The sequence below is a fragment of the Gymnodraco acuticeps genome, unplaced genomic scaffold (assembly GCF_902827175.1).
Source record: "Gymnodraco acuticeps unplaced genomic scaffold, fGymAcu1.1, whole genome shotgun sequence".
NCBI classification, from domain to species: Eukaryota; Metazoa; Chordata; class Actinopteri; order Perciformes; family Bathydraconidae; genus Gymnodraco; species Gymnodraco acuticeps.
Window position 1 is genome coordinate 26,933 of NW_022991941.1, and position 26,345 is coordinate 53,277.

The 26,345-nt window shown below is 42.3% G+C and overlaps 1 protein-coding gene across 1 annotated transcript in view; it reads right to left on the bottom strand.

Moving 5' to 3' along the window:
* The window catches only part of map3k22 (mitogen-activated protein kinase kinase kinase 22), a 43,844-nt gene extending 17,744 nt beyond the window's left edge, over positions 1-26,100 (bottom strand). The window contains 5 exon segments of the mRNA XM_034200464.1: positions 3,176-3,213; positions 7,589-7,698; positions 14,864-14,908; positions 15,563-15,646; positions 25,736-26,100. Of these exon segments, the coding sequence (XP_034056355.1) occupies positions 3,176-3,213; positions 7,589-7,698; positions 14,864-14,908; positions 15,563-15,581 (212 nt within the window). The 5' untranslated portion in view covers positions 15,582-15,646; positions 25,736-26,100.
* Between the last annotated feature and the right edge of the window lie 245 nt (positions 26,101-26,345).

Here is a 26,345-nt window from a genome sequence, read left to right on the forward strand (position 1 = left end):
TATTGACCCAAATAATCGAGATTATGATTTTTGCCATAATCGAGCAGCCCTACTTTATGATGATACATATGAACATAAATCACTATGGTACTGTTATGGATGGAGATACCAGGCAGTATATACAAATATATGAATGTTATATCATCCTTTAACAGCTGCAAAACTAAAATGACAAACACATGAATGCATCACTAATTATCAATCAGTTTCATAACATATACGTTTCCAAAAGTCGGCCACTTTGGATAATGAGAAGTTTTAGATTTTGCTGCCATTCTTTTTCGAATGCAGGACGTTTAAGTATTTCAACACTGCACTATTATCACTTCTACTTCAGTGTAACATAAGAGGAACCATGCAGAGGTCACTGGGTCAAGGAGAAGAGCGATGTGATGCTGAGCGGGGAATTCATCAACGCAGTGAAAACAGAGACAGAGTGTGTTATCTGCCGCTCGGCTGCGTGTATGACTGAGTGTTCGGCCTGTCGGGCTTATCTGCGGCCGTTATATATGTCTGTTGGTAAAACTCTACATGCATGACTGTGCTTCCCAATCAGTGTGTGCATCGGCCACTGTTTCAACACCAGGGCCTCTCTCACTAAGCCAGCACAAAGGCAGATGGGAAACTTCCTGAGAGGAAGAGGGGGGAAGAATAAAAAAATCTGGAGCGGGCGGCAAAGCAGCAGGATGTGTGTCTTTGCTCTTTCACAGAGAGACAGATATTGAGAAGTAGCACTGTCGTCCTTTTAATGTCTTTTACTGGTGATATACATTTTCTACTTTAAGAGGTAATCTGCTGTGAAACACTGGACTGCGATTCTTGTCCTGAGAGTATCCTCTGCGTTTCTCCTCCTCTCTTTCTGCTTTTGAAGAACCATCTCTTCATAGTATCCTGATAAAAAAAGAAGCTTGATTTGTATCCCATAATTCCCTCATCAAAGGCTCTTCCTATCTTAATGACTGCTCATTGGTCAGAGAGGATTCTGGGAAGAGGCCGGCTGCAGATCAGAGGCGAGCAGCAGCTAAACGCTCTCCGTCTCTGTTTATACTCGCCGATCATGTGTCTGATAAAGGGCGAGAGGGATGTGGAGGGAGCGGGGGGGCGAGGATGCTGCTCCAAAAGATATGGCTTTCCTTCCTCTCCGAGCGAGCATGTGCACACACAGATTTGCAGAGTAAAAGGAATGCTCTCTTTCTCGTATGATTTCTCTCGTGAACAGCAGAGAAAAAACACTAGAGGAAGGTCTGGCTCTGTTCCTTTACTCTCTGGCAGGAGACCCTAAGGGGGGGGGCAGCTCCTATTTCCTGCCTCAAACCTTCAGCGCTTGCCAATGAAAAGACAGAGCGTCCAATTAGATTCCATTGTGGACAGATAACACAGTTATCCTGACTCAGGGACTCCTAATAGCTCATTTAATTCACACTGGTGCTGCAACTTGGATCACGATCAAACTGTTAAGTTGTTTTTTTAAAGATTCGTTTGGTGACTTTTTTAAAGTGACAGTGTAGTCTTTCTACACTCACTTTAAAAAAAAGCCCAATGAAGTTGTTTCTTAAATAGGAAGAAAAAACCTCAGTGTTTCAAGATTAAAAGAAAGTTTTGACATTGAGAAATTGGATTTTATAAGTAAGTTCGTTTCAGGGGCTTCTTGTTTTTCAGTGGGGTTAGTTCAGCTTAGGTTTTATGGGATTTCTTAATGTGATACTGCCTCTGTTGGCTTGTGTGTGTTTTCTTACTGAGCAGAGTGTTTGCATTAACTACAAACAGAAATGAGCTTATCGTATACATGTTGTGTTTGGCTGATGCTCTGTACTTTTCCATGGAAACATTTTGAGCACTCAAAGTAGGTGTAAACACAACACTGACGATGTATGTGAAGTCCATAACGCATGTATACATCCAGCAGGTAAAACAGAGACCTTAGCATTCATTTGGAGTTCTCTTGGCTCTGTTTTTGGTCTCTGCTAACTCCTGAAAAAGGAAATATGTCTCCTTAGCTGCTTAATGCTTCCTATGTTCACCGGCTAGTCGCTAACTTCGTTTGTCTTTCGTTCGGTCTTTGGCCGGTAACGTACTGTTGTTTTTTTGTGTGGAAAACAGCTGGATGCAAGAAATAGAAGTGAAAGTGAACAAAACCAGGCCGGTACTGGATCAGAAACCAAAATAATGAGGTGAAGAAAAACACCAGGAACTGAAGACGCTGTTCATGTTTCTTTCCAGATTTCTCACTTCCAGCAACCCCCTTTCATAATGACATAACAATCTGATCCATTGTTAGTATGAAAATATTGATTAGAGCAGCTTAAAAAAGTGAGGTAACAAACTCAGGATATCCTACTGACTTCCCAAACAGTCCTTACGGTAAATGAAGGAGGTCAGAGCTAGGACACGATGAGAGAAAGTGGATTTACAGAGTGCATTTAATAAGGAATGCATTTAAATAAGAGTTAATGAAAGAGGTCTTCCAGGGTGAGCTGTGTTTTGGAGAGACTGTGAGGCAGAAACACACGGAGAGACAGGAACATGAACAACTCGCAGCAGCAGCCAATTATGGCGGCGAAGGCTTGATGTGAAGCCGTCTCCCTCGTCTTCCTCACTCCTGAGAGCCTGTGGTTTTAATAATCACAGCCTCGCCGAACCAAAGCATGTCTGGCCAGTCTCTGATGTGTTTCCCTGTAACAGTAAACTCTGTGTTTGTCCCCCCCCCTTAAAGAGTTGCTTTGGAGCCAGGATAAAGTGTGTCTGTGGACATATCGCTGAAGCGCAGACCTGCACACAGCATCCTTACATGGTAGCCTCTTCTTAAGTATTTACACTGGGCGCCTTAGCTTTCAATGAGGTAAACAAACTGTGAGGCGGGTAGAATAAAAGGAGGAGAAGAAGACGTCTCCAGACTGTAACCCTGTTTTTCCTCTGGTGGTGTGATAGAGGATGTTAGTTTGCCTGGAAGACTTCACACAGTCTGTGTCTGCCTTTTCTTTCCCCTTGTCAAGCGGCCTGAGAAACACACGGCTAAAATGTCCAAAGCAGGAGTTCTTCCTCTCTCTTTTTATGCTACCCTGGCGTGTAACGGCGATTTCCACGAGACACCACAATCCCAGGCATGGCGAAGCATAACAGAAGGAGGTAGGGCTTTGGACAGAGGAGTAGAAAAAACAATACGGATCCAACATACCGTTTCTCTCTCTCATGCTCCAGCTTGACTCTTAAATCCTGTTGAGAGGGAAAATGACAACAGAGGGAGGTGGAAAGTTAAAACGTGGGATTTGGGCAGAGTAAATGAAAGGATTGTAAGCGACATTGTAATGACACATGGCTGAATTTTGTTCTGCAATACAAAGACGGCATTATCTTCCAAACCAAAGATTCTCTTTTCAGAATGGCATTGCTTCAGGGAGCAGGAATGTGGAGGAGCCTGAAGTCTGCATGAGGTCATGGGGATAAACGGTGACAGCGACGGGTTGAACAAAAAAAAGTAGGGGTTTACCCCGAACGCTCTTCTCCGTTTGTTTACGGCTAATCGTAAACATTTCAAGAGGACTTACCAATTATCATTCCACAGAGGGAACAAACGCACGGATAAACAACTTTAGAAAGTCATTCAAATAAACAAAATCCTGGAAAGAGGCAGGCCGTGTTAGGGATAACTTTGCAAATGTATGTTCAGATTATTAAAAGATCCTTTAGAGATACATAATTGGCTTTGTTTGTGTGCATCTGCAGCTACATACTCAGGGTATCTGCAGGAGTCCTGAAGTCACATGTAAGACCTTTTAAGACCCTTTCCATACATTTTAAGACCTCATCGCCACTTTGAGTTTTAACCGGTTACCTTGGCGACACACTTTACCTCACATTGACTATATACAGTATTGATGGTCCTTCCTCCTGATCTTCCAACCATTTGGACGCAGACTTGCATTTCCCCATAACGATGTTGCTTAGCAACCGGCGTAAACGGAGCTTCGCGCGCTATCAAGCAGTGAGCGCGCGATGTCCTGTTCAGATGACGTCACATCCAACGGGATGCCATCAATAAACTACACGGAATCACACTACACACCTACGCAATGATTACATTCAGGCAGACTGTAGAATACAACCTCTTTGGACCATTTATATACTTATTGAACACAAGCTACAAAATGTAAGACCTTGGAAAATGCCGTTTAATACTTTTTAATAGCCTTACTTTTCGCTAAATTGATTGATCAACTTTTAACACTTTTTAAGACCCGCCTGCACTCGCCTCGTTACATTGGCTACCAGTCAGTTTTAGAATACAATTTAAAATGTTACTGTTAGGGTTAGGGTACCTGGCAGATCTTTTAAAACCATACACACCCACACGGTCACTGAGGTCGGCTGATAGATTACTTCTGGTAGTCCCAAAATCGAGGTTGAAGCAGCGAGGAGCCTTTGCTGTTGCAGCTCCAAAAGTATGGAACGAATTGCCCCTCCAGGTTAGACTTGCTCCAACTCTGCCTGTTTTTAAATCTCGTTTAAAAACCCACTTCTTTTCCCTGGCTTCTACAGACCAGGTGACACTTGTGCTTTTACATTTGGGTTTATATCTTACTAGTGTCTTGTATTGTTTTTACGTCATGTAGGAGAGTTTCTCAGTCTGGCTTCTGATCTGGTTTCATTGTCTCGTGTTTTACATTTGTTTCGTCTCCTGTCTGTTTTTTTATGTATTTATGTTTGTATACAGTTGTTGATGTACAGCACTTTGTTCAACTCCAGTGATTCCCACAGCATGTTAATACTTTGGGGGGCCCCCAAAGTATAATGGCTCCCTCCAAAGTATAATTTGTGTGTTTTTTTGTTTTTTTTTACTCAGTGAGCACTCATTTGCATTTGCATTGGTGGCAATGAGTGCTCAGTGAGTAAAAAAAACTTAAAAAACCATAAATTATACTTTGGGGGGAGCCACCCATAAATTATACTTTGGGGGGAGCCACCCATAAATTATACTTTGGGGGGAGCCATTATACTGGTAAACAGCCTCTATGGGCGCGAGTCCAGACCCACTTTTGGAATCAAATGATGACGTCAGTGGGATTATCTCCTTTATCAACTCCTAAGCATCCCCGGGACAACATCACTAGCCCCGCCCCTAAAAAGGTGTGAACTTGAGCCAATCAAGGACTACTACTACTAGGTCGTCCTTAGACGAGTTTGCCAACGAGTTTGCCAACGGGTTCGCCAATCCTCACGGTCCTCCATACACCCGGCCAGCTCTGTGGAGCTTTCCACCCCCACATCCTTCCTCAGCACCTCCACGTATGTTGGCGTGGGGCGCCCTCTTGGTCGGTGCCCGTGTGTTGGCTCCCAGAGTACTAACTTGCCAGCTGGAAGTTCCTGGTGTCGATGGCAGTGACCTGCAAATTTCAGTTTCCTGGATGCCACCTTGTCACTCAGCCTGGGTAGCCCACCAGGACTAGCCCCGCTCCTAACATTTTGAGAGATTTCTGAGGAGATTTTTTTTCACGCCGTTTTTCACGTCGTTCCCCCAAAGTATATTTCATTTCTGCGGGAATCACTGAACTCTGTTGTTTTGAAATGTGCTATAGAAATCAAATGGATTGGATACAATGGCTGACAAGTTATAACGGCCCAAAACACGTACATTAGGAGAAATTAGAATGGATGAAACCCTCTTTATTTGTCACAAAGTGAAATTTGCAAAGTTACGTTAGCGCCTGTCGGGCATCGTTTACAATAGACTGTAAAAACACTTCTAATGAACGCAGCAGTCGCATAATCTTCTTGGAAATGTGCTTAAATTCAACTGCAAATAAGCTTTTTATCCTCTCCTAAAACTGCAGCCCAACCTTCACCTGACTTTGGCCGCCCGCAGCTGTTAGTCGAGCTTTCTGTGTGAGATCCCAGAGCGACGGTAAAGGTTTAAGGCTCTGCTGAGCGTGTGGTGTGTCGGGTTAATAAAGTGTAATAAAGCAGAATGTGGGACAGCTTTAATGTGCGCTTAACTCGGAAACCTACACTCACCCTCTCTGTAGGTTTAGACGATGGCTGTAAAAAAAATTATAGTTTACATGATGAGCAGCAGCTGTGATCGGACTGAGTTGACATCTGTTTCCATAGATTTACAGCAGAGAATCTATAGCTATTAAGGCGACGTAATCCACTTTACATTCACTTAACATCCATATTATTTTTTACCCAAATAAGGCGAATTCATGCTTCAAAGATTGCCGTAGATGTGCATTTACACAACGTCTTCCTTAAAGCCCCTGTCACACTGTCCCGAAATTGACACCCGATGGACACACGAATATGGAATTGTGAATTTCGCACGAAGATGGCCCCGAACCACACACGAAGGCAACATTTACATTACATTTAAGACATACAACTGCAATGAAAGTACCAAAAACAATTATGTTACAGTACTATGATACTGTACTGATATCTTCAGACTTTGTTCTTTACTTTATCCGTCGTTATATGTAGAAAATATTACGTTTTCTCCGTAATGTTGTTTCCATAACAACAACAACTTCCTGTCAACTGTCCTTCAAAATAATATATTATATCCTTTTTAGTTTCACAGAACACAAATTGGGTTATTTACATAATATATTTACATGATTTTGTTGTGCAATAAAAAACCCGATGGACACACGATAAAGGAAATGTTCAAATTCGGCTGTGATCGTAGCAACATCGGGCCATTCGTGAGGGCATCTTAAGCCTTCGTATGACCGCCGGTGGAGTTTCTCAGGCTCCGGCAGCAACTTCGTGAGCGGTGGCAAAATCTTTGGCATGCCAAAAAATAGCAGAAGGACCTTGAGAAGGTTCATTTTCGTGTTGAATTCGTGTGTCAATGTTGCCCTTCGTAAGGCCATCGTGAGGGCATCGTGTTATCATCGGTGCCATCGGCCATTCGCCCCGATCAGAGTGAGGGCGAATGCACCGATGATAACACGAAGATGACACGACTTGACAAGATGCCCTCACGAGTGCCTTACGAAGTTGCCGGTCATACGATGGCTTAAGATGCCCTCACGAATGGCCCGATGTTGCTACGATCACAGCCGAATTTGAACATTTCCTTTATCGTGTGTCCATCGGGTGTCAATTTCGGGACAGTGTGACAGGGGCTTTAATGACTGGTTCCTGTTGCAGGTTCCTGTTTGACATTATTCTACTTTTTAGCAGAAGAAATTCTCCGTCACCTGCTGCTTTTCTCAGGAAGGAAACACTCCATTTCATCCTAGTGGTGGCCGGAGTTGGATTTCAATTTACACAGAATTAAACCTTGTTTTTTTGTTTAAAAAGACAAAAATGTTGAATATGTTTTTACTATAGTTAGGATAAAAGCATACATTTGGTATATGTCCAAGTGTAATAAAAAAAAATGCAGGAAAAATCATTTAAAAGATTTCTGATTCTATAGTAGTAGTGACCATTCATTTTTTGGCGTATTGGAACCATCCTTTTTTTATGCCATATACATGAAGGAACCCTCTTATTCTGACATTTAAACAATTAAAAACAAAAATCAAATCTGACCTAAGGACATCAGGAAAGTTAAGAAATGTCGTGTCACTTTAAATACTCGTACCTGTTTGTAGAGCAATGTTCTGACTTTGGGCTTGTGGCTGTTGTGCTGGGTGTAGCAGCGGCCCAGGGCTGCCAGGTCCTTCATTATGGAGTTCAGCGCCTCCTCGTCATCTAAAACACACAAGATAAACATCAGAAATCACTCAACTCAACCTGACCTAGAGATATATAAACTCACTTTCCTCCGGGACATAAGGAACCCATGGGCATTCCTGCACATTTCGAGAGTAATGCATGGGTGATGATGGGTGTGTGTGTGTGTGTGTGTGTGTGTGTGTGTGTGTGTGTGTGTGTGTGTGTGTGTTGGATCATTGCTTGTGTTGGCTCAGGACAGACACTGAGGCAACACCTGAGGCATCTTCTACTTCCTGTTCTGATGCCATCTGTGGACTTTCCATTGTTTAAAACAGTCCAGTTGTTGATACGACGTTGCCAAGGATCACCTTATAATCAGAAGCATCTGAACTCTGAAGAGACATCCCTGGGAACGTGGCTGGTTCAGAATAAATACTGTAGTTATTATCATGTTTTACCTACAGTGCCCTCATACACTAGAGTAGGTTGTCTGTAGTAGAAAATCAAATACCTATAAAAGCTGTGTTTTCTCTGCACACCACCTGAATGTCTTCTCAGATCTCTATCGCTCTTCAGGTGTGAGTAACTCTGAGACTAACAACGCCGGTGGCTCTCAAGCTCTGCTCTCTGCATACAAAAGCTGGGAAGGTGTTTAATAATGCAACGTGTGTGTGTGTGTGTGTGTGTGTGTGTGTGTCTCAGGGGGAAATGCAGCCTTGAATGTGTGTGGCCCGGAGCTCGGTTACTAAGCACATCCATGCCTCGTTTAAATCAGTGGGGTGATTCCAGGAAGCAAAAGTCTTGAGTTAAAATATGAAATCCTGTAGAGAAAAATATATTTTTTTTGTCAAACGCTGAGTAATTACGATTTTAAATGGCTGCAGGTTTGAGGGTGTATTTCATTGGATATCGGAAGCTAAACAAGAGCAAGTCAAGTGTTTTAAATTCCAACATCAGAGGGGAGAGGTAGCATTCATTAAAACCCTTAAAAATTCATTTAACAAACCAAGAGACCACGCTCAGCATTTAGCCGCTTCTTCTTCATCTCACACTTCACACATACACACACCACACACACACACACACACACACACACACACACTGAAGGGGGCAATCATGCAGATGAGCATGTCATACATTACCATATCAAGAGACTTTAATGGAAGCAATTATCTGAGCCCGGTGATTACAATATAAAGAAGAGGTCGTTGACCTTCGCTCCCGCCTGCCTCTCAAATGAGCCCCGGGTACTTTCATTAAAAAAACACACACACACACACACACACACACGGCTTGAAAATCAGGACAGGTGTGTGCCCCGCAAAGCAAACAGCAGAAAAGGTTTAAAGTAAAGGGGATCCGTGTGTGTGTGTGTGTGTGTGTGTGTGTGTGTGTGTGTGTGTGTGTGTGTGTGTGTGTGTGTGTGTGTGTGTGTGTGTGTGAGAGAGAGAGAGATAGAGAGATAGAGAGAGACCACTGGGGACTGTCATTCACACAGAGAGCGTGATAGGAGAGCAGATGGAGTTCGAGATGCCATTTGATCCTAACGGTACGACTCTTGGCTGTTCGCAGACACTGGGTCAGTTTGTAAGGTTCACAAAAAGGGACAAAAAACACACTAACGGTTATTTTTATTCTGCTGATTATCTCTAGATTAATTGTCATACCTGTCCATGTCAGAAAATAGTCATAAATGTCAATATAGTGTCTCAAAGTCTGAGGTGATGTCTTTAAATGTCGCTGTTAAAAACGGACTGGACATAGACAATTCAAATGAAAGCCTCTTTTATTGTCACACATCTACACAGCCCCACACACACAGTGAAATTCAGTTTCTGCATTTAAGCCATCCTAGTACAAGGAGCAGTGAACTGGCACCGGCAATACCAGTACTTTTTCCTAGTATATTCTATTACTTGGTCCAATCGAGCGACCCTCCGATTCAAGTCAAGTCTCTCTGTCTGTACCTGTGTACTCTCATGTTCCGAATAACCCAGCTTCCCCAAATGTCTTTTTGGTGTCTATCTACGCCGGGATCCTGAGTCCTGATCTGAGTCCTGAGTCCTGGACTTCGAGTCGTGGCTGAACCTGTCTCTGTGGTCCTGCCTGACTCTCATCATACTACTTCCCTGATGGCTCCCACAGGATTGTAGCTGACATCCTCGTGGATTCATCTTCTTATTACAGACACATGCATTTCCTAACATTCGGTCTATATGCTGTAAAATGTATTATCTCTTGGATTTACACACGGCATCTATTGCACGTCTGTCCGTCCTGGGAGAGGGATCCCTCCTCTGTTGCTCTCCCTGAGGTTTCTCCATGTTCCTTTAAACTGTGGGTTTTCTCTGGAAGTGTTTCCTTGTACGATGTGAGGGTCTAAGGACAGAGGGTCTAAGGACAGAGGGTCTAAGGACAGAAGGTCTAAGGACAGAGGGTCTAAGGACAGAGGGTGTCGTATTGTCATACTGATATTCTGTACAAACTGTGAAGACCACTGAGACAAATGTAACATTTGTGATATTGGGCTATATAAATAAACATTGATTGATTGAAGTAAAATCCATATAGAGCTATTTCTGCTCAAAGATAATCACTGAAATATGATATAAAATAGAGAAAAAGCACACAAACTCCCTATTCTGAAGACTAAAAACTAGTTAAATGTATTAATAAATTATCACAATAGCTGCTGATTAGTCGACTAGTCGTTGCTACTCCACATAGAAACGCAGGTTTACAGACTAGGGATGCACGGGGTGGAAACCTTACTCAACACCATTTCTAAACTCTGGATGTTCGCAGTGGATGTCTCCTGATCCAATTCTAAATGTTAAAACCTCACAGCTTGCTTTTTCCTTTTTAACATAAGTTAACATGAGGTTTGTAAATTGCAAAAACGGACCACCCTGCCTGAATGAATGTACTTGAACATTTCCTAATGATGTTTGTTTAATAAGGGCAGAATCAGTTTAGTGAGTGGATCTCAAATCCAGATGTAAACAGGTGTGCATTCAACTGGTGTAAATTCTAGGTAAATGTTCTGAAGTCATTTCACATTTTCCCACAAAACCGGCCAAGTTATTTTTACCTCGGCTAGGAAAACCCATTATTTTCCAGAATACTTTTCAGCGAGCTCTGGAAAAAAGGCCTAAAATAGCTTATTTCTCTTAGTGATGTCACATCTGTGTAAACTTAGCTTCCTTTAGCTACAATATGCTAATACAGTATTCCTAGTACCAGACCAAATAAGGCTGTATGAGGAATAATAGTAACTAAGTAGTACATCTACTAAAGTACTGTACATGCATTTTCTCACTTTAATTCCAGCGTTTCTTGGACGTTTCTCCGAGAAAAAAACTCATCAAAACTAGCTTTTAACTTCTACTGCCTCTCAGGTCTAAAAACATTTCTTTTTAAAATTTAAATTTTCGAACTGTTAAACATGGTTTTCTTTCTTTTAATTGTTTTGTGTGTTTTTGTATTTCTTGTCACTTTGACCATCGTAAAAATGTATTTATCTGTTTGATCCTGTAAAGCACTTTGAATTGCATCACTGTATGAATTGTGCTGCACAAATAAATTGCCTTGCCTTGCCTATGACATCTTTCGTTCACCTCTGACCCAATCAGAGAGCTCTGGAGGAACATCTGGATTGAGGTGGACGTCATGTTTGACGATCCCAATATAGCAGCGAGAGTAAAGTGAGGAATAACGGCACACTCCCTCATTCAGGGAAGCTAAATACGGCTGAGTGATAAGTAAATGTTACACCCACAGAATCTCAGGCCGCAGTGCAAACATGGAAAGAGAAAGAGTGTGGTATTCGAGGATGATATTATATTATGTTAAAGCGCCAAACCAGCACTTAATGAGTAGGAATAAAGTATAATCAGAAACCTTATCTAATGCAGAGGCGTGCTGTGAGCGTGCCTCATTACCACATTTCTCCGTAGCATTAGGTTTACAGCTAAGAGTGGGTTGCGATAAGATCAGGTGAGTGTGGGACAGACAGATGAGTCTCGCTTCCTGCATGCGTGGTTTAACACATTTGACAGGAGGAACAAAAGAGTGAAACAGACCTGCTCATGTAAACAATACAACTGCTTTCCTCCACAGGACATAACCACACAATGCTCCAGAGGGAATCGACCTGAAGGGACTTAAACAGGGACGCTTTAGTTCAAATATAAGCTGTCAGTGGCGCTGGATGACTAACTGCTAGACGGTCTGTCCTCTGCCTACAGGAAGGAACTGAGTCATCGTCTCTGCTCTGCATGCGGAGCAGGGCTAACCGCGTTATTCCACACAAGAAAATTAATGGGTTTGTGATTGAATCAGTCAGAGATGGACATGAGGGAACGGAGCGTTTGTGCATGGCCGCTTAGTAACCAGACTGAAAAATAATCAAAATGCAGCTCTTGTAGTGTAAAACAAGAAAAGCGTGCAGTGTTTATTCATATTTTTTGGTATAAATTGCACTTTTCTTGACAGCTGAGCTAGAATTCATGATTTTCAATGGATGTTTTGTCGTTTAGTCAAGAAAATGTAAAACATATTGCCCAGGGTGACATCTTTTACTCCTTTCTGTGTCTGTGACAAGCCTACAATTAATTTGTTTACTTACTTTTACTTATTTAGTTGTTTGTAATTGATGTTCCATTGATTAGGGAATTTATGTTTACACTTAAGCACTACTTAAGAGAAGAAAACACTCAAATGCAATCCTAAAAATAATCATATTTAGGGCGATTTGACATCTTGGGGTCGTCAAGGAAATCTTCATATTTTTCTCATTATCGTTGCATCTTATTCTCTCTGGTGAGTTTATTCAGAGCTTTCTCCACAGACTCCAGACTACCCTGAAGTCTGGAAGTCAAGGATACAAAACAAACAACACAGGCCTGCGTGTGTGTGTGTGTGTGTGTGTGTGTGTGTGTGTGTGTGTGTGTGTGTGTGTGTGTGTGTGTGTGTTCCCTGTGCTGTGACCTACGGATAATAGCAGAGGGGGGACAGTGGGTAGGAGTGTGAGAATTGCGTGGTGGCGTTCAGAGCCGGCAGTAACGTCGGGCTATAATTAAATGTATTACATCACCGAGGCCTGGTGCGAGACCACTGCCAGGCCGAAGCCAGCCAAGGCTAACCACCGACACAGTGGAGAACAGACACACACACCACCACTGCCAGCAGCAACAGCACACACACACACACACACCACCACCAACCCCATAACTGAGGAGAGATTTTTCTGGTATGCAGATAAGTCGGGATACCTTGTGTTCATTTCCTGTGCTTCTTGTTTCTTGGTTGAGATGTGATTAGCATAAGAACAGGGGGGAATTCCAGGAAGCTGAGCAGAGCGAGCAGCATTACACAATAGAGGCTGATTGCTGAGCGTTGCATCATCACTCTGCATCTTTCTGTTTTTTCTCTTCTTTAAGCTAAGAAAGTGGCAGAGGGCGAAATGAAGTTAGAGCTCCAGTCCAAGATTATTTACGTAAAAGCAGTTGTCGGATTTGGATCTCACGGTGCTTCTACAAAACGTATACACATGTTTTGCATCATTTATGTTAGCCAATAGATTGAGACCAGAACAGCTAAAAGAGTTTGGAGTTTAAGATGCAGCAACAACCGACAGTCCCTAGTGTGTTAAATATTAACCCTGACTTTAAGAGGCTAGTGGTGCAACTTGCAAGCTAACAAAGTGTGTGTAAGGGCAAGCAAGTGTGTGTCAAGCTGCCTGAATGTGAAGACATTGAGGGGATTTCCTGGTGCCGAAAGAAAGACACATCATGGCAAAGGCATCCAGCAGGATTTGCAGCTGGAGCCAAACGTGTCCTCACTCTGCAGCAGAGGCCGAGCTCTGACGCACACACACACACACACACACACACAACACACACACACACACACACACACACACACACACACACACACACACACACACACACACACACACACACACACACACACACACACACACACACACACACACACACACACACACACACACACACACACACACAAGCAAGGGACATTCTCCTCTACACACCTTGCTGATTATCGAAACTGCGACACACTTAATTTACCACCTAATGGGTGTAACGCTTAAACCCTTGAAGTTAATCTTTCACTAACAATAATGACTGATGTAATGCGGGGAGGTGTGTGTGACAATAGTTGCGCAGTTAATGTTTGTACAAGGTCTCTACCGAAAGTCATTGGAGAATGTCTGCAAACGCTTTCATTCAATATCTAAAGGCTGTGACATGTTCTTCCCTTTGCCCTTGAGCTCCTTAAAATCTCTTCAGAAATATGCACACTGGCATTTTTTTACACACCACTTAAATGTTAGTGAATGGAGTCACAACCTGGGGGAAATTAGCTTAGCTTAGCAAAAATAGTGGAGGGAAGAGGAAACAGCTAACCTGGCTTTTCCCGGAGTTCAAAGACACACGTGACAATAACTTAGAAGCTCATCAACAGACAAGGTCACTCACACCAGCAATGTTTATCTACCCGTACTAAAAAACGAAATAGGTAGCATTACAGACTTGCGTCTTTGAGCACCTGTAAAAGCGCTAACAAATTAAATCTATTATTATTATTATTATGACGTAGAGACTAACTGTAGCTATGACTGCTAACATGCTAGCAAAATGTGCATATGCTAGTCATACACATGGTCTCCTGAGCTTCCTTGTTATGTTCTCTGGGCTGTAAACTCTTCCCTGGTATTTTTTAAACATACTTTCATTCAGTAAAAAAGTTATTAAAGTGAGGGGAAAACTGTCAAAGCTAGCTATCTTAGCAGCTATTAATTAATGTATTTTTACTTTGGACCTGCTGCTATGCTTATGCTAAGCTAGCGCATTAACGCACAGACATTAGAGTAGCTTTCTAACAATAGTCTCATTAAACTTTCAGCAAGAATGAGAATAAATGTTTTTAAAATATCAAACTATTTCTGCAATTGCAATTTTTTCATCCGAGTCAAAACCAGGAGAAAGTTAGCTTAGCTTAGCAAAAAGACTAAGGAAGAGGAAACAGCTAGCATGGCTTTTTCTGGAGTTCAAAAATACAGAAGCTACAACAATCCCTCCCAGTTAACTTTCAGCAAGAAAGAGAATAACCGCAGTTTGTAAAATATCAAACAATTTCTGTAATTGTTGTTTTTTCATCTGAGACAATTAAGGTTTACCTTGTGAGTTCCTGTGTGGTCCCGGTCCATTTTGGAGACCGTCATCTGTGGAAACACAGGCAACACAGAGTCAAAAGCAGTCAAAAATTAAGAGCCAGAATATAAACAGTCCTCTTAAGTTATGAGACATAGTGCATTATTTACATTTTAAATGGTAAGTATCACAAAAATGTGTTTAAGATGTCTTTGTTTGCAGAAGTGAGGGGAGCTCTTGCAGGCCTACAGTGTGCATGCAAATACAATACAGGAAAATCAATTGTTTGATTTTGTTGGGCTGAGGAACACAGTATATAGGTTTTGCATGGATGCAGGAGTGCATGTGTTCCTAGGCTTGGTAGGTGTGAATATAAATACGTGTTAAACACTGGTTTGCATTGGAAGGACATATGTGTGCACCTAGAACGTACAAAGTCAAGCATCCAATTGTGAATAAAGAACAAAAATCAGGAAAACAACATTGTTAAAAGACCAAAATAACCGTGTGCTAAACGGGACCACCTGGAACTGTTAACAGCCTCCCCACACTCTTTACACATTTGCTATTTTTCCGTACTGATCCTGCCAGAGGATGTGAGAGGGGTGTGTGTGTGTGTGTGTGTGTGTGTGTGTGTGTGTGTGTGTGTGTTTCCCAGTAATAACGTGTACTTTTCTGAATGTATGTACTGTGCCCACCGCAACCTGCTTTCGAATACAACTCACCCATGTTTACTGTCATCATCAGGAAGTGGCCCTGTTGAACTCGAGCACAGAGCTCAACTTCTCAATGCAGGCGAAGATATCATCCTGTGGGCAAAACAAAACAACACAGATTTAACATCCAACAACAACTGTGCCACTTTCCTTCACATATTATTTCTGTGATTGCACAAAAACAATGACAAAACAGGACGCAGGTGGTAGTTGCAACACAAAGCGCTTTTTTCCGATATCAGTGTCACCGCTTCTGTTATTTATTTAATCTTTATTTAACCAGGACGGCCTCCTTTCCTCTTTAGGAAGCTCCTGGCAGACAAATAACAACATGACAGCCAAGAGCTTCACCTGATGCTCTTTCCATCTGAAATCCTGTGAATGCCCCGATGTCTCTTTATAGTGATTCTGAGAACAGTGGAGGAATTCCTCAGTGTTTGATGGCGGAGGAGCTTTGGTGCCATGGAGAGGAGTGGGTGTTTGCCTAACCTCCTGTCTCAGGTCAAAACCACGAGCACAGGCAATGCAAGGGCAAAAGAGAGGCTGTCACATCCCATAATGTAGACAGAAAATAGTCTTTAAACTCTGCAGGACAGTAGATTTATGTCTTTGCATCCAGTGAAAGGCTACTTCTAGATTTGTTTTCGCACACACACTGGTGGGAAACATTGATTTCCTTTGAACGCAAGCTCAGAAAAAAGGGGAACAGGAACTACATACAGTCCAGTTTTGTGATATTTAAATGTGCGTGGTTGTTTAGAGTTCATGCCTTCAAACTTGTAGAGCTGACCAATGGGAAGCTGCAGGTTACAGCTTCCCTTTTTTTAGCTGTCTTACGCAAAGCAAATTCAACATATTAAGGGAGACTGTGTTAGAGTCCAAACTAAATATGTGGAAGAAATATTTAGTTATTAGCAATTTTACATACTTTGTGTTGTATATGATTTGTCCTGTATTACCTGTTTAATAACAATTATATATAATCTATTGGATGTTTTAAGTAAAACACAGTGAATGTTGTGAATTAAATGCACTTTATATTGCTACAGCTGATATATTAGCATTTATAAGCTACCAGTCAACCCATAAGCCCCCCCCTCTCAATCAACTTCCTCTTGGCTGCCTTTGTTGTTTATTTTACTATATTTATTAGTTTGCCTGTCCTTGTTTGTCTACCCTCCCTCACACTGTAAGGCGTCTTTGAGGTGTGAAAAGTGCTCTATAATTAAAATATAATATATAATATAATATATTATTATTATTAATGAAAGAAGAACAATTGAACCGACATCAGTGAGATCATAGCACTGCTCCTTCTCTGGCTGAATGCAGAACGAGGAAACCGGTCACTGCCTGATTTAAACACTTTCTAAGTCCTTATGTTAATTTTTTAGGCATTTAAGCGTGATTTTGTCTTTGTTACGGCTTAAAGAGCGGCAAACTAGCTGCTGCGAATGCTTGTTTCTGCACACAGACAACAGGAAATCACAGCTCCTACAATCTCTGAGTCTCACAGTGATAGAGCAAACATGTAGCAGCACTGCAGTTTGACTAAAATGTTTCAGTTCTGCTGTTGTGGCATTTTTGTTACTGATTAATATTTGCAGTAAACTAAACATGCCATCACATGATTAACTGCAGAATTCCAATCAAAGCTCAGATAATATACTGAGCCTTTAGGCTGCAGGGGGACATGAACAGAAACATGCAAAACAGCCTGAAAAAAGGAGCGTGGAAATAAACTTGTACAGCAGATTTATTTTGTGGGAGTCTGACCATCAAAAAACACTAAAGAGCCTCCAGAGAGATAAATAACACAAACACCCCCCTAGATATTTCTCAACACATCATTTGCTTTTTTGTTTTGCCATCTCCAGTGTCCATGTTGACACACACACACACACACACACACACACACACACACACACACACACACACACACACACACACACACACACACACACACACACACACACACACACACACACACACACACACACACACACACACACACACACACACACACACACACACACACACCCACACACACACACACACACACACACACACACACACACACACACACACACACACACACACACACACACACACACACACACACACACACACACACACACACACACACACACACACACACACACACACACACACACAACACACACACCACACACACACACACACACACACACACCACACACACACCTGCCAGAGAACTTTTCATAAAAGCGATAAACAAGGCCATTCAACGAGTTACAGCCTGGGGGGCTGAGTCACAGGGTGGTTTGTACATGTGGTGTCCTATTTGTGAGTGGCATTAAAAACTAAAATAAGAGTAACGCTGCTAAATGAGCATTAACAGTAGACAAACTTCTATTAAAGGGGCCTTACTATGCTGATGTTCAGGTGTATATCAGTATGTAGTGTCTCTACTTTAAAGAGTCCTCTCCTGCTGATGTTCAGGTGTATATCAGTATGTAGTGTCTCCTACTTTAAAGAGTCCTCTCCTGCTGATGTTCAGGTGTATATCAGTATGTAGTGTCTCTACTTTAAAGAGTCCTCTCCTGCTGATGTTCAGGTGTATATCAGTATGTAGTGTCTCTACTTTAAAGAGTCCTCTCCTGCTGATGGTCAGGTCTATATCAGTATGTAGTGTCTCTACTTTAAAGAGTCCTCTCTTGCTGATGTTCAGGTGTATATCAGTATGTAGTGTCTCTACTTTAAGAGTCCTCTCCTGCTGATGTTCAGGTGTATATCAAGTATGTAGTGTCTCTACTTTAAAGAGTCCTCTCCTGCTGATGTTCAGGTGTATATCAGTATGTAGTGTCTCTACTTTAAAGAGTCCTCTCCTGCTGATGTTCAGGTGTATATCAGTATGTAGTGTCTCTACATGTCTCCATGCTTTAATGTTCAAAAAGCTCTTTATTTTTCTCATACTGCCTGTGCTGCGGCACCTCTTTTCACCCTCTGTCTGAAACCAGAGCCCAGGCTGCTCTGATTGGTTAGCTGGCCGGCTCTGCAGACCATTTACATGCACAAAAACCTATATAAACACACTACAGGGAAGGGAAAGCCCCAAAAAGCATAATAGGGCCCCTTTAAGCCCTAAAGAGAGTAAGATATTGTGGCATCAGAGTATGGCGCTGCTGACCACACATGAAAGAGAAGAGGAACCACAAGACAGGTGGTCTCCTCACACCATGTGGTCCAGTCTGTCGCTGATGCTCACACACATCCACACACATCCACACGGCGAACAGAAAAGCCCTGTCCTGTGCCAGTGAGTCACCAGATGGCCCATCTGTGGTCCCTCGGCCCAGCGTGGAGCCCACAGATCGCCAGCCCAACTCTCCCAACACTTCTTGGCAGGCGGCTCCACTTGAAGATCAATCGCCACTCGCTCTTGTCGCTCTGCAGCCGCTCACACAGCTCCGTCTCTCTGCCTCATCGTGAGACAACCCTCCAGAAAAGTGCTTGAAATGCTGTGATGCACTTCACTGTCAAATATGGACAACATCACGAGTTTCACTGGCAGACGCCTCTCTTTTGTCAGTGTGAGGACTGTGCTGAAGTTAATTAAAAAGCGGACAGCAGAGGATGGGATTTCAGACGAGGGTTTGTGGGGAATTATGAGAGCCAGACAAAGCAGAGCCGTGCTCCTCCAACCACAAGCTGCATTTTTATTTTCATTGGAGTGACTGAAGAGGAACCACAGCCGAGATCTCGCAGGCCAGCACGTATGCATGCGCACTTATCCTCTTTCAGCTCTGTTACATCACTGTGTTGAACCGAGGAAACAGCGTGATGTTTCTGCAGGTCTCCGAGGGAAACCCCCTCCTCATTTAGCCTGCAGAAGGTCTGCTCTCAGCTGCATGAGGCCTGAGCAGTGAGAATGACATCACTCTCGTGGAGTAGCAAAGAAATCACAGAGTCAGAGGTCGACTTCTAAACTTTGCAACATGGCTGTCAGCGCTGAGGGTTTTTCTATTCTCGAACACAGCACGTCTGAATCAGCCATGACACACGACAGAACGGACAATCGATGAAGTTAATCACAGAGATCAGGCGGAGAGGAGGCTAGCTACTTCCTAATGTCCACCCTTTATGCTAAGCTAACCCATTTAAAAAGGTCTAGCTTAATGTTTACCAAACAGATGAGAGTGGTACCAATGCTCTCATCTAACTCTAGGCAATGTCTTTCCGTCAACTGTGCAACTTTTGTCTGCCTGGTTGGACTCTTTATCAATCATATAGTAGGGCTGCTCAATTAATCGTATTTGAATCGCGATTACGATTATGGCTTGCAACGATTACGAAAACATCGTAATCGAAATAAAACGATTATTTTTGTATTATTATTATTACTTTTTTTTTTGTTCTTCAGTTGAGTTATACTTAAAGTTCAGGGTAATCAACTGTTAAAAACAAACTGTTCACATTTTTTTTCTCCAATAAATGGATGTTTTCAAAGTCAATGAATAATCACATTAATAATCGCAATTACAATTATTGACCCAAATAATCCAGATTATGATTTTTGCCATAATCGAGCAGCCCTATCATATACATCATCACCCACATCTCTAATACACCTTTTAACACAACTTTATTCAGTCTAATAATTCAGATTAATTTCCAAGAAAGGGCAGAAATGTTGATGATTTCACAAAATGGACCCCGGAAGACCACCGACGCTTTAAAATGGAATAATACACCCATAATTCAATATAGGTAGTAAACATTAACTTGAAAATAACCTAGTAAGGAACCATCCATGGTATTTTCCCGGCAATTCGATAAAAAAGCCTCTTATTCCCACAAAAACAATTGGAAACGGGTCAAGTTTGGGGCGGTGGTGGCGAAGTCGATAGGGACTTGGCTTGGCAACTGGAAGGTGTCCCTGAGCAAGGCACCGTTCCCCACACTGCTCCCCGGGCGCCGTTCAAAATGGCAGCACACTGCTCCTAACACTAGGATGGGTCAAATGCAGAGAAACAATTTCCCCACGAGGGATTAATAAAGTATATCAAAGTTTGACCTGAGGACAACAGAAAGGTTAAATATCTCGTAGTTTGATTGATGGTATGAAAATGAGCAAACTTGCTTATGTAGTGTAATAAATCACAGGTAATCCAAAACCTACATTCATATATGTTAAAATATTGTAGATAATCTAGTTTTAATGCAATTTAAATCTGAGTTTGAACTCCCTTAACTCAAAATAATGACATCCATCTGACTAAATGTAATGCAAAATGTTCACTGGGATGCATTATGAAACCACTCTGAAGTCTATCATATGAAAGTTATTGAAAGCGAATGCCCGCCTGGAATCCGTCAACATTTCCAAAAACCAAAAGCATGTTTTTCAGCGTGGTAATCTTTGATGAGAAGTCTAAGTGATGTGCATTTATTGGTTTAATAATTAGGAAAATGGTCTGTTGCTGACACGACATGCTCTGTTTAAACGCTGTATCCGGTCCTGAACGTTCGCCAACACACATGAGTCAGACGGCAGAATAATGGAGGCTTCTGGGAACAACACAATGCAGCGTGTCGTCGTCGCTCTGCACGTTGAGTAAGAAGAGGGTTTTCCAAGCAGGGACAAACTTAACGGCTTTAAAAGTGTGGGAAGGAGAAAGACACTCCATGTGGGGCCTCATTTATCATCACCTCGGCCCCCCTGGCTTTGTCTTTCAGGACTTATGGCTGAGAAGATATTCAAGTTTTTCTAATGGGACACAAGGATCAACGTCTCCTTCCTACAACGACACAAGACGATCTAGATTTAAAATAAAAGAATTCCCCTTTTGATTTGATGCCATTATTTTTATCTCGTTTCATTTGGAGTTGCAACCAAACCCTAAATCTCAGAAGACAATAATGAAAAAAAAGGATTATAATCTCCCAAAGTGATATCTTTAAAAACAGACATCTAGTATTTAATCTTAAAGCACATACACGAATAAAAACAGCAATTCTTCACATTTAAAAACCTGGTACAACACTGAAATATCTCAACTAATTGCCATGGAACTTTCCACATTCATTCATGGTCCCCAGAAGATAAATGCTACTCCATTCATGATCCTCATACTTGCATCGAATGCCACCAGCAGGTCAAAGTATTCCCTTTTTCAGAGAAATATCAGACATGTTTCCCAGGTGATGTATCCTAATAACTCCAGACTTTCATGTCAAAACTAGGTTTATGATCACCTAACAATATTCCCACCAGCCTCAGCTGCACTCACCAGGAACAGAGTCACCATGCTAACTCAGGTGTGTCAATACGCGAATTCCACCTATGGGTGTGACTGCGACCACAAGCCAGACTCAAATATGTAGACATATGTATTTTCCTTACAAGCATGACAACATTAGCAGTTCACTAAAACCAGTATTAGTGCAGATAATGTCGAAAACCATGCAAACCTTCCTAAAGTAGGGCATTGTAAGCACTCTCTTAATCAAAAATAGCAACGCAATTTCCCAGAGCCTGACGACTACGCAATAAAACTGCTTTTTTTAAATCGACTACATTTGAAATACATGATACTCAACAGAGATAAAGTGCCATTTCTATCATCCTAGGATCTGAACACAGTGAAGGTTGTTTAAATGATTTATCAATCATAAGTTTGAGCGCTGCTTTCATCACTTCATTTCCGAACAAATGAAATCCCAAGGAGACAATAGTGGTCCTAGCAGAATGCAGCTGGTATAATGAGGGAAATGGATGTTAACTCAATCCTCTGGTAGCAATCAGAGAGAGGAGCCTCCTCAGTGAAAGTGATGGCTCTATTAGCTCGGAGATAAGTAGATCTGTCTGCCGTTATCATTAACCGCACAACACCGGCTAAAAATAGCCACGTGAAGGAGTGTGTCTCCTGCCGTCCGCAGCGTGGATCCACTCTCTGGAAAAACCATATCCTCTCTAAGCACAATCTGTAAAGTAAGCTGTCTTTTCCATTTTGCGGTGACATGCACATTCATTCATTCATTCATTGTGTTTCTCCACCCAGACGCAGCCATGCAGAGGCAGCGCACAGACTTAAACCCACTTCACGAGACACAATGTCAAACAGCTGTGGTTCAGGAAGAGAGCAGGAAAGTATTTCGGCTTTGCAACCAAAGCTTTATCCATGAGCTGAGTTCTGGGCGTTTGATTTGAAGCGGCTGAGTGAGCATTGTCACGAGTTAATGTACTGCGTTCACACAAAAGAGTCTCACTTCTTTATGCATTCACTATGATACCTTCAATTTAAAGGAGAGGTGTTTTACATAAGACAAAGTTGTCCTCAGTGTTATTGAATGGTTGCAATCTGGCGGTGTTGTGTCTATCCGGCAGACTCTGCTCCTTAAGGCAGACAAAGCTCAATCAGGACAACTTCCTCTCGCTTTCTGGAGAGGCTGGACCTTCCCGATAAAGAAAGGCGACCCAGACTGACTTTGGGAAGCAGTCAGCAGACGCCTTCACTTTCTGCTTTTCCAGGCCTAATCTCGAAGGTGATACGAGTGGTGATTGTCTTCTATCAGCCTTGAAAACAAATATCCCTGCGTGAAATCACCTGCTTTTGTAAAGTTAAGAATACAACGTGTACCAAGACTCTTCACCCCCTGACGGAAGCAGCACAGTCAGCAGTTTATGCTTTACGTCATACTGGGTGTGCCGCAACCAGCTCTGCACACCTGTGTTTGCACAGTGTCAATCGTTCTGCCTCGCGCAAGAGCTCGAGCTCCGTTACACTGTTTGGAAAGTGTTGGAAAGCTTTGATCTTGAGGTCGATGTACACACTTTTCAAAAAGGTTTTTATCTGGGTTCTGTCCTGAAGCTCAGAGCTCTGATTTTGCTTAGTGAATCATTGCTGAGGTTGTGTACACACTGCAGATACTTTTCCTCCAAGATATATATCTGTATTTGCCCCGGCTCATTTTTCATTCTGTCCTCTTGTCTTGCAGTTTCTGCCACATGGTGCTGAATCTTCCGTTGCTTCACCGTAGGGATAGAGATGGTGCCAGATACAGCGCTTGGCAATCAGAACTCAATTTCTTGTCTTGTCAGAAGAGACACTCCTTTTCCTCTCATGCTCAGACTCATCTGCGCCAAATGGCAAAGTCTTTCTGTAGTGTTTTACTGAAGGGTGGCTTTTTTCCATCAGTCACACAGCTCTGATTGATGGAGCTCTGAAGAGATGGACCATGAAGATCTCTTAGAAAGGAATTGTCTTGGTTTTTTCTTACACTGAAGGACTTTTCTTGCCAAGTTTAGTCAGAATGGTGCCATCGGGGGTCCTCAAGGTAGCAAGCATCTTCCATTACTCGACACAATGCTTTCTTACATGTGCTTGGTTCTTCTGACACATATGGGCATTGAGGATTAAAGGGAACAAGGATTACCGTTCCTTCGCATACTCTTTCCTTCCAGACCTGCCATCAGGATGCATACTTTTCCTGTCTGCTCTTGACTTTTTGTAATGTGAGCATATGTTGTCACATTTGAACTGCTTGTGCTGATCCTGTGCCTTACATTGTTTTGTATTTGACACAAAACATTTCGTCCTTAGCATGATAATTAGCCCCATAAGCTTTTGATCCAGCCGTGTATGGTTTGCCTTTCTGTTCTATTTGGTGTTTTATTGGCTGATTTAACATCAGGCTAAGGGACAACAGTGTCAGAAATCGTCTAGTTTTTGTGCTTTGTCATTATGGATTTAAGTTGATAGAGTTATGGCAACAAAAGTAATCTCCAGCAATTAAGTATTAAAGTTATGGGACTTACAATAGACAGTTCAGGTGGGAAACGGCAAAATGAAAAGCGTTAGAGACCAAGATATCCGGATGTTTAAGTCCAACCAATGGCTTTTTTCTGTTACAAACTCTTTTCTTGAACTTTGCAAAGCAGGTTTTCTGTCAGACTGCAATATGTCAGCCGTCTGGCAACAGATACATCATACTTGTTGAAAACGTATGGCACTCAATGACAGACTTGTTTTGCTTACTAGAGTAACCAGGCAACGTCCAAAACAGGCCTTCAAGAGGGAGATAATAGGCCTCCTTACATGAGTCACGGCCACCTTTCACCTCCAGCCTCTGGTCAGTGGGCGGCTTGGCTTCTGTGAGGTCAGCGTTTGATAGCATGACTTCACACTCTTCAGTGAAGGAGACAGCGTGAGGTCGTTCTGATTACATTCTCAGCATGAAATAAACTATCCTGAGAGCAACAACAAGCACTCCTAAACCACCGACCTTGCACCAGGTTGACCTAAAGCAAAACACTCTTCCTCATTACTCCCATCAAAAGACAATTAGCTACCCCATGGCTTCTGTCTTCGGGTGCCATGTTTCTGTGGGATCCCGTTATCTGCCCAGATGGATTGTTTTGCTTGAGGCACACCAACCGTATCTGTGGGCGTCTCCCAGTTGACAGTTTGACTTCAGGCTACTTCTGATCCCAAAGTGCTGATACATTTGATGAACGCATGATGGCCTCGTTCAAATCTAATTTGCCGGGTTGTCTCGGAGGTCTGAATGTACAGAGAGCTCTGGATGAAGCTCCTCATGACTTTTTGAGAATGCATGGATGGAAATGGAGGATAGTTGGGTGAGGAAAACATAAAACATGGGAGGAACTTTTTCAGGATAAGAGGTGAGAAATCCTCCTTTCAAGGAAACTGACCACTGTGAATCACAGCAGAGAAAATAAAAAAGGACACAGAGCATGAATGAGTCTAGAGTGACAATGACTTTCCAGAAATGACTCACACCTCCACAAAATAACAGTTTTTTGCACTGGGAATAACCACTCATAATCAAATGCAAAAGTGAATTCTGGCAACAATCTGAATTTAATAAAAAATAAAGGAACTTTTAATGGATCTGCACTTTCAAATTCAAAGAAATATTTGCAATGAAATCCTGGTTTTGGTCAGTCTCTTGCAAGAAGTCCATATTTGTTGTTTTAATACAGATGTTCCCTTTCCTGTAGTTTGTTATTATATTTTTGTGCACGGCCACCCATTACTATATTATTTAATAGTTGCAAAATACTAGTTGCAACTGTATTTCACTGTACTGGCTTTTCACTTGCTGTAAACAGGAAATAACAGAGTAAAAGCAGTGATGTAACAAAACAAGAACAGATAATCTCGACTGGACTCTTACCTTGTTATCACTCAGTCTCCATGGTGTGGCTGCAGCAGGTTTAAAGGTGAATTAAGTGTAAAGTTATCACCGATAAACGAGAGGAAGAGATGGAAAAAAACAAAAAATCCCAACAGATGCAGAGCCAATCTTCCCCAAAAACAGTGGTGGGCTGATATCCGGAAACTGCTGGAGGACTACAATGTGAAGCTGTGTTCAGGCAGAAGGTTCTCCTCTTCTTCGTGCATTATCCAGAGAGTGTTTACAGAAATGTCTGCTGTGTGTTCAGAGGAAAGTTTTTGTACAGCCTGCTCCTCGCTGCTCTTCTGCACAAACACTAAACACTACACACAGAGGAGCCGAGTTTCTGCCCTCGAGCTGCGCCTCTGACGTGAGCAGCAGCAACGTGAGCTCCAGGAAGTGGTGACGCTGGCCGTGCCGCGTTTCCATGGCAGGGAGATAAAGGGAGGAAACACCGCCCCCCTGTGGAGGCATGCTGCAAGTACAACAGCTGCCGCAGGTGACTGTTTTTACATTCAATTCTGCACAGTAACACATTTAGGATACTCAAAGACCAACTTAAAAACCTCATGCAGTTATTTTTGTAATAATGTATCTTTATTAAGCAGTA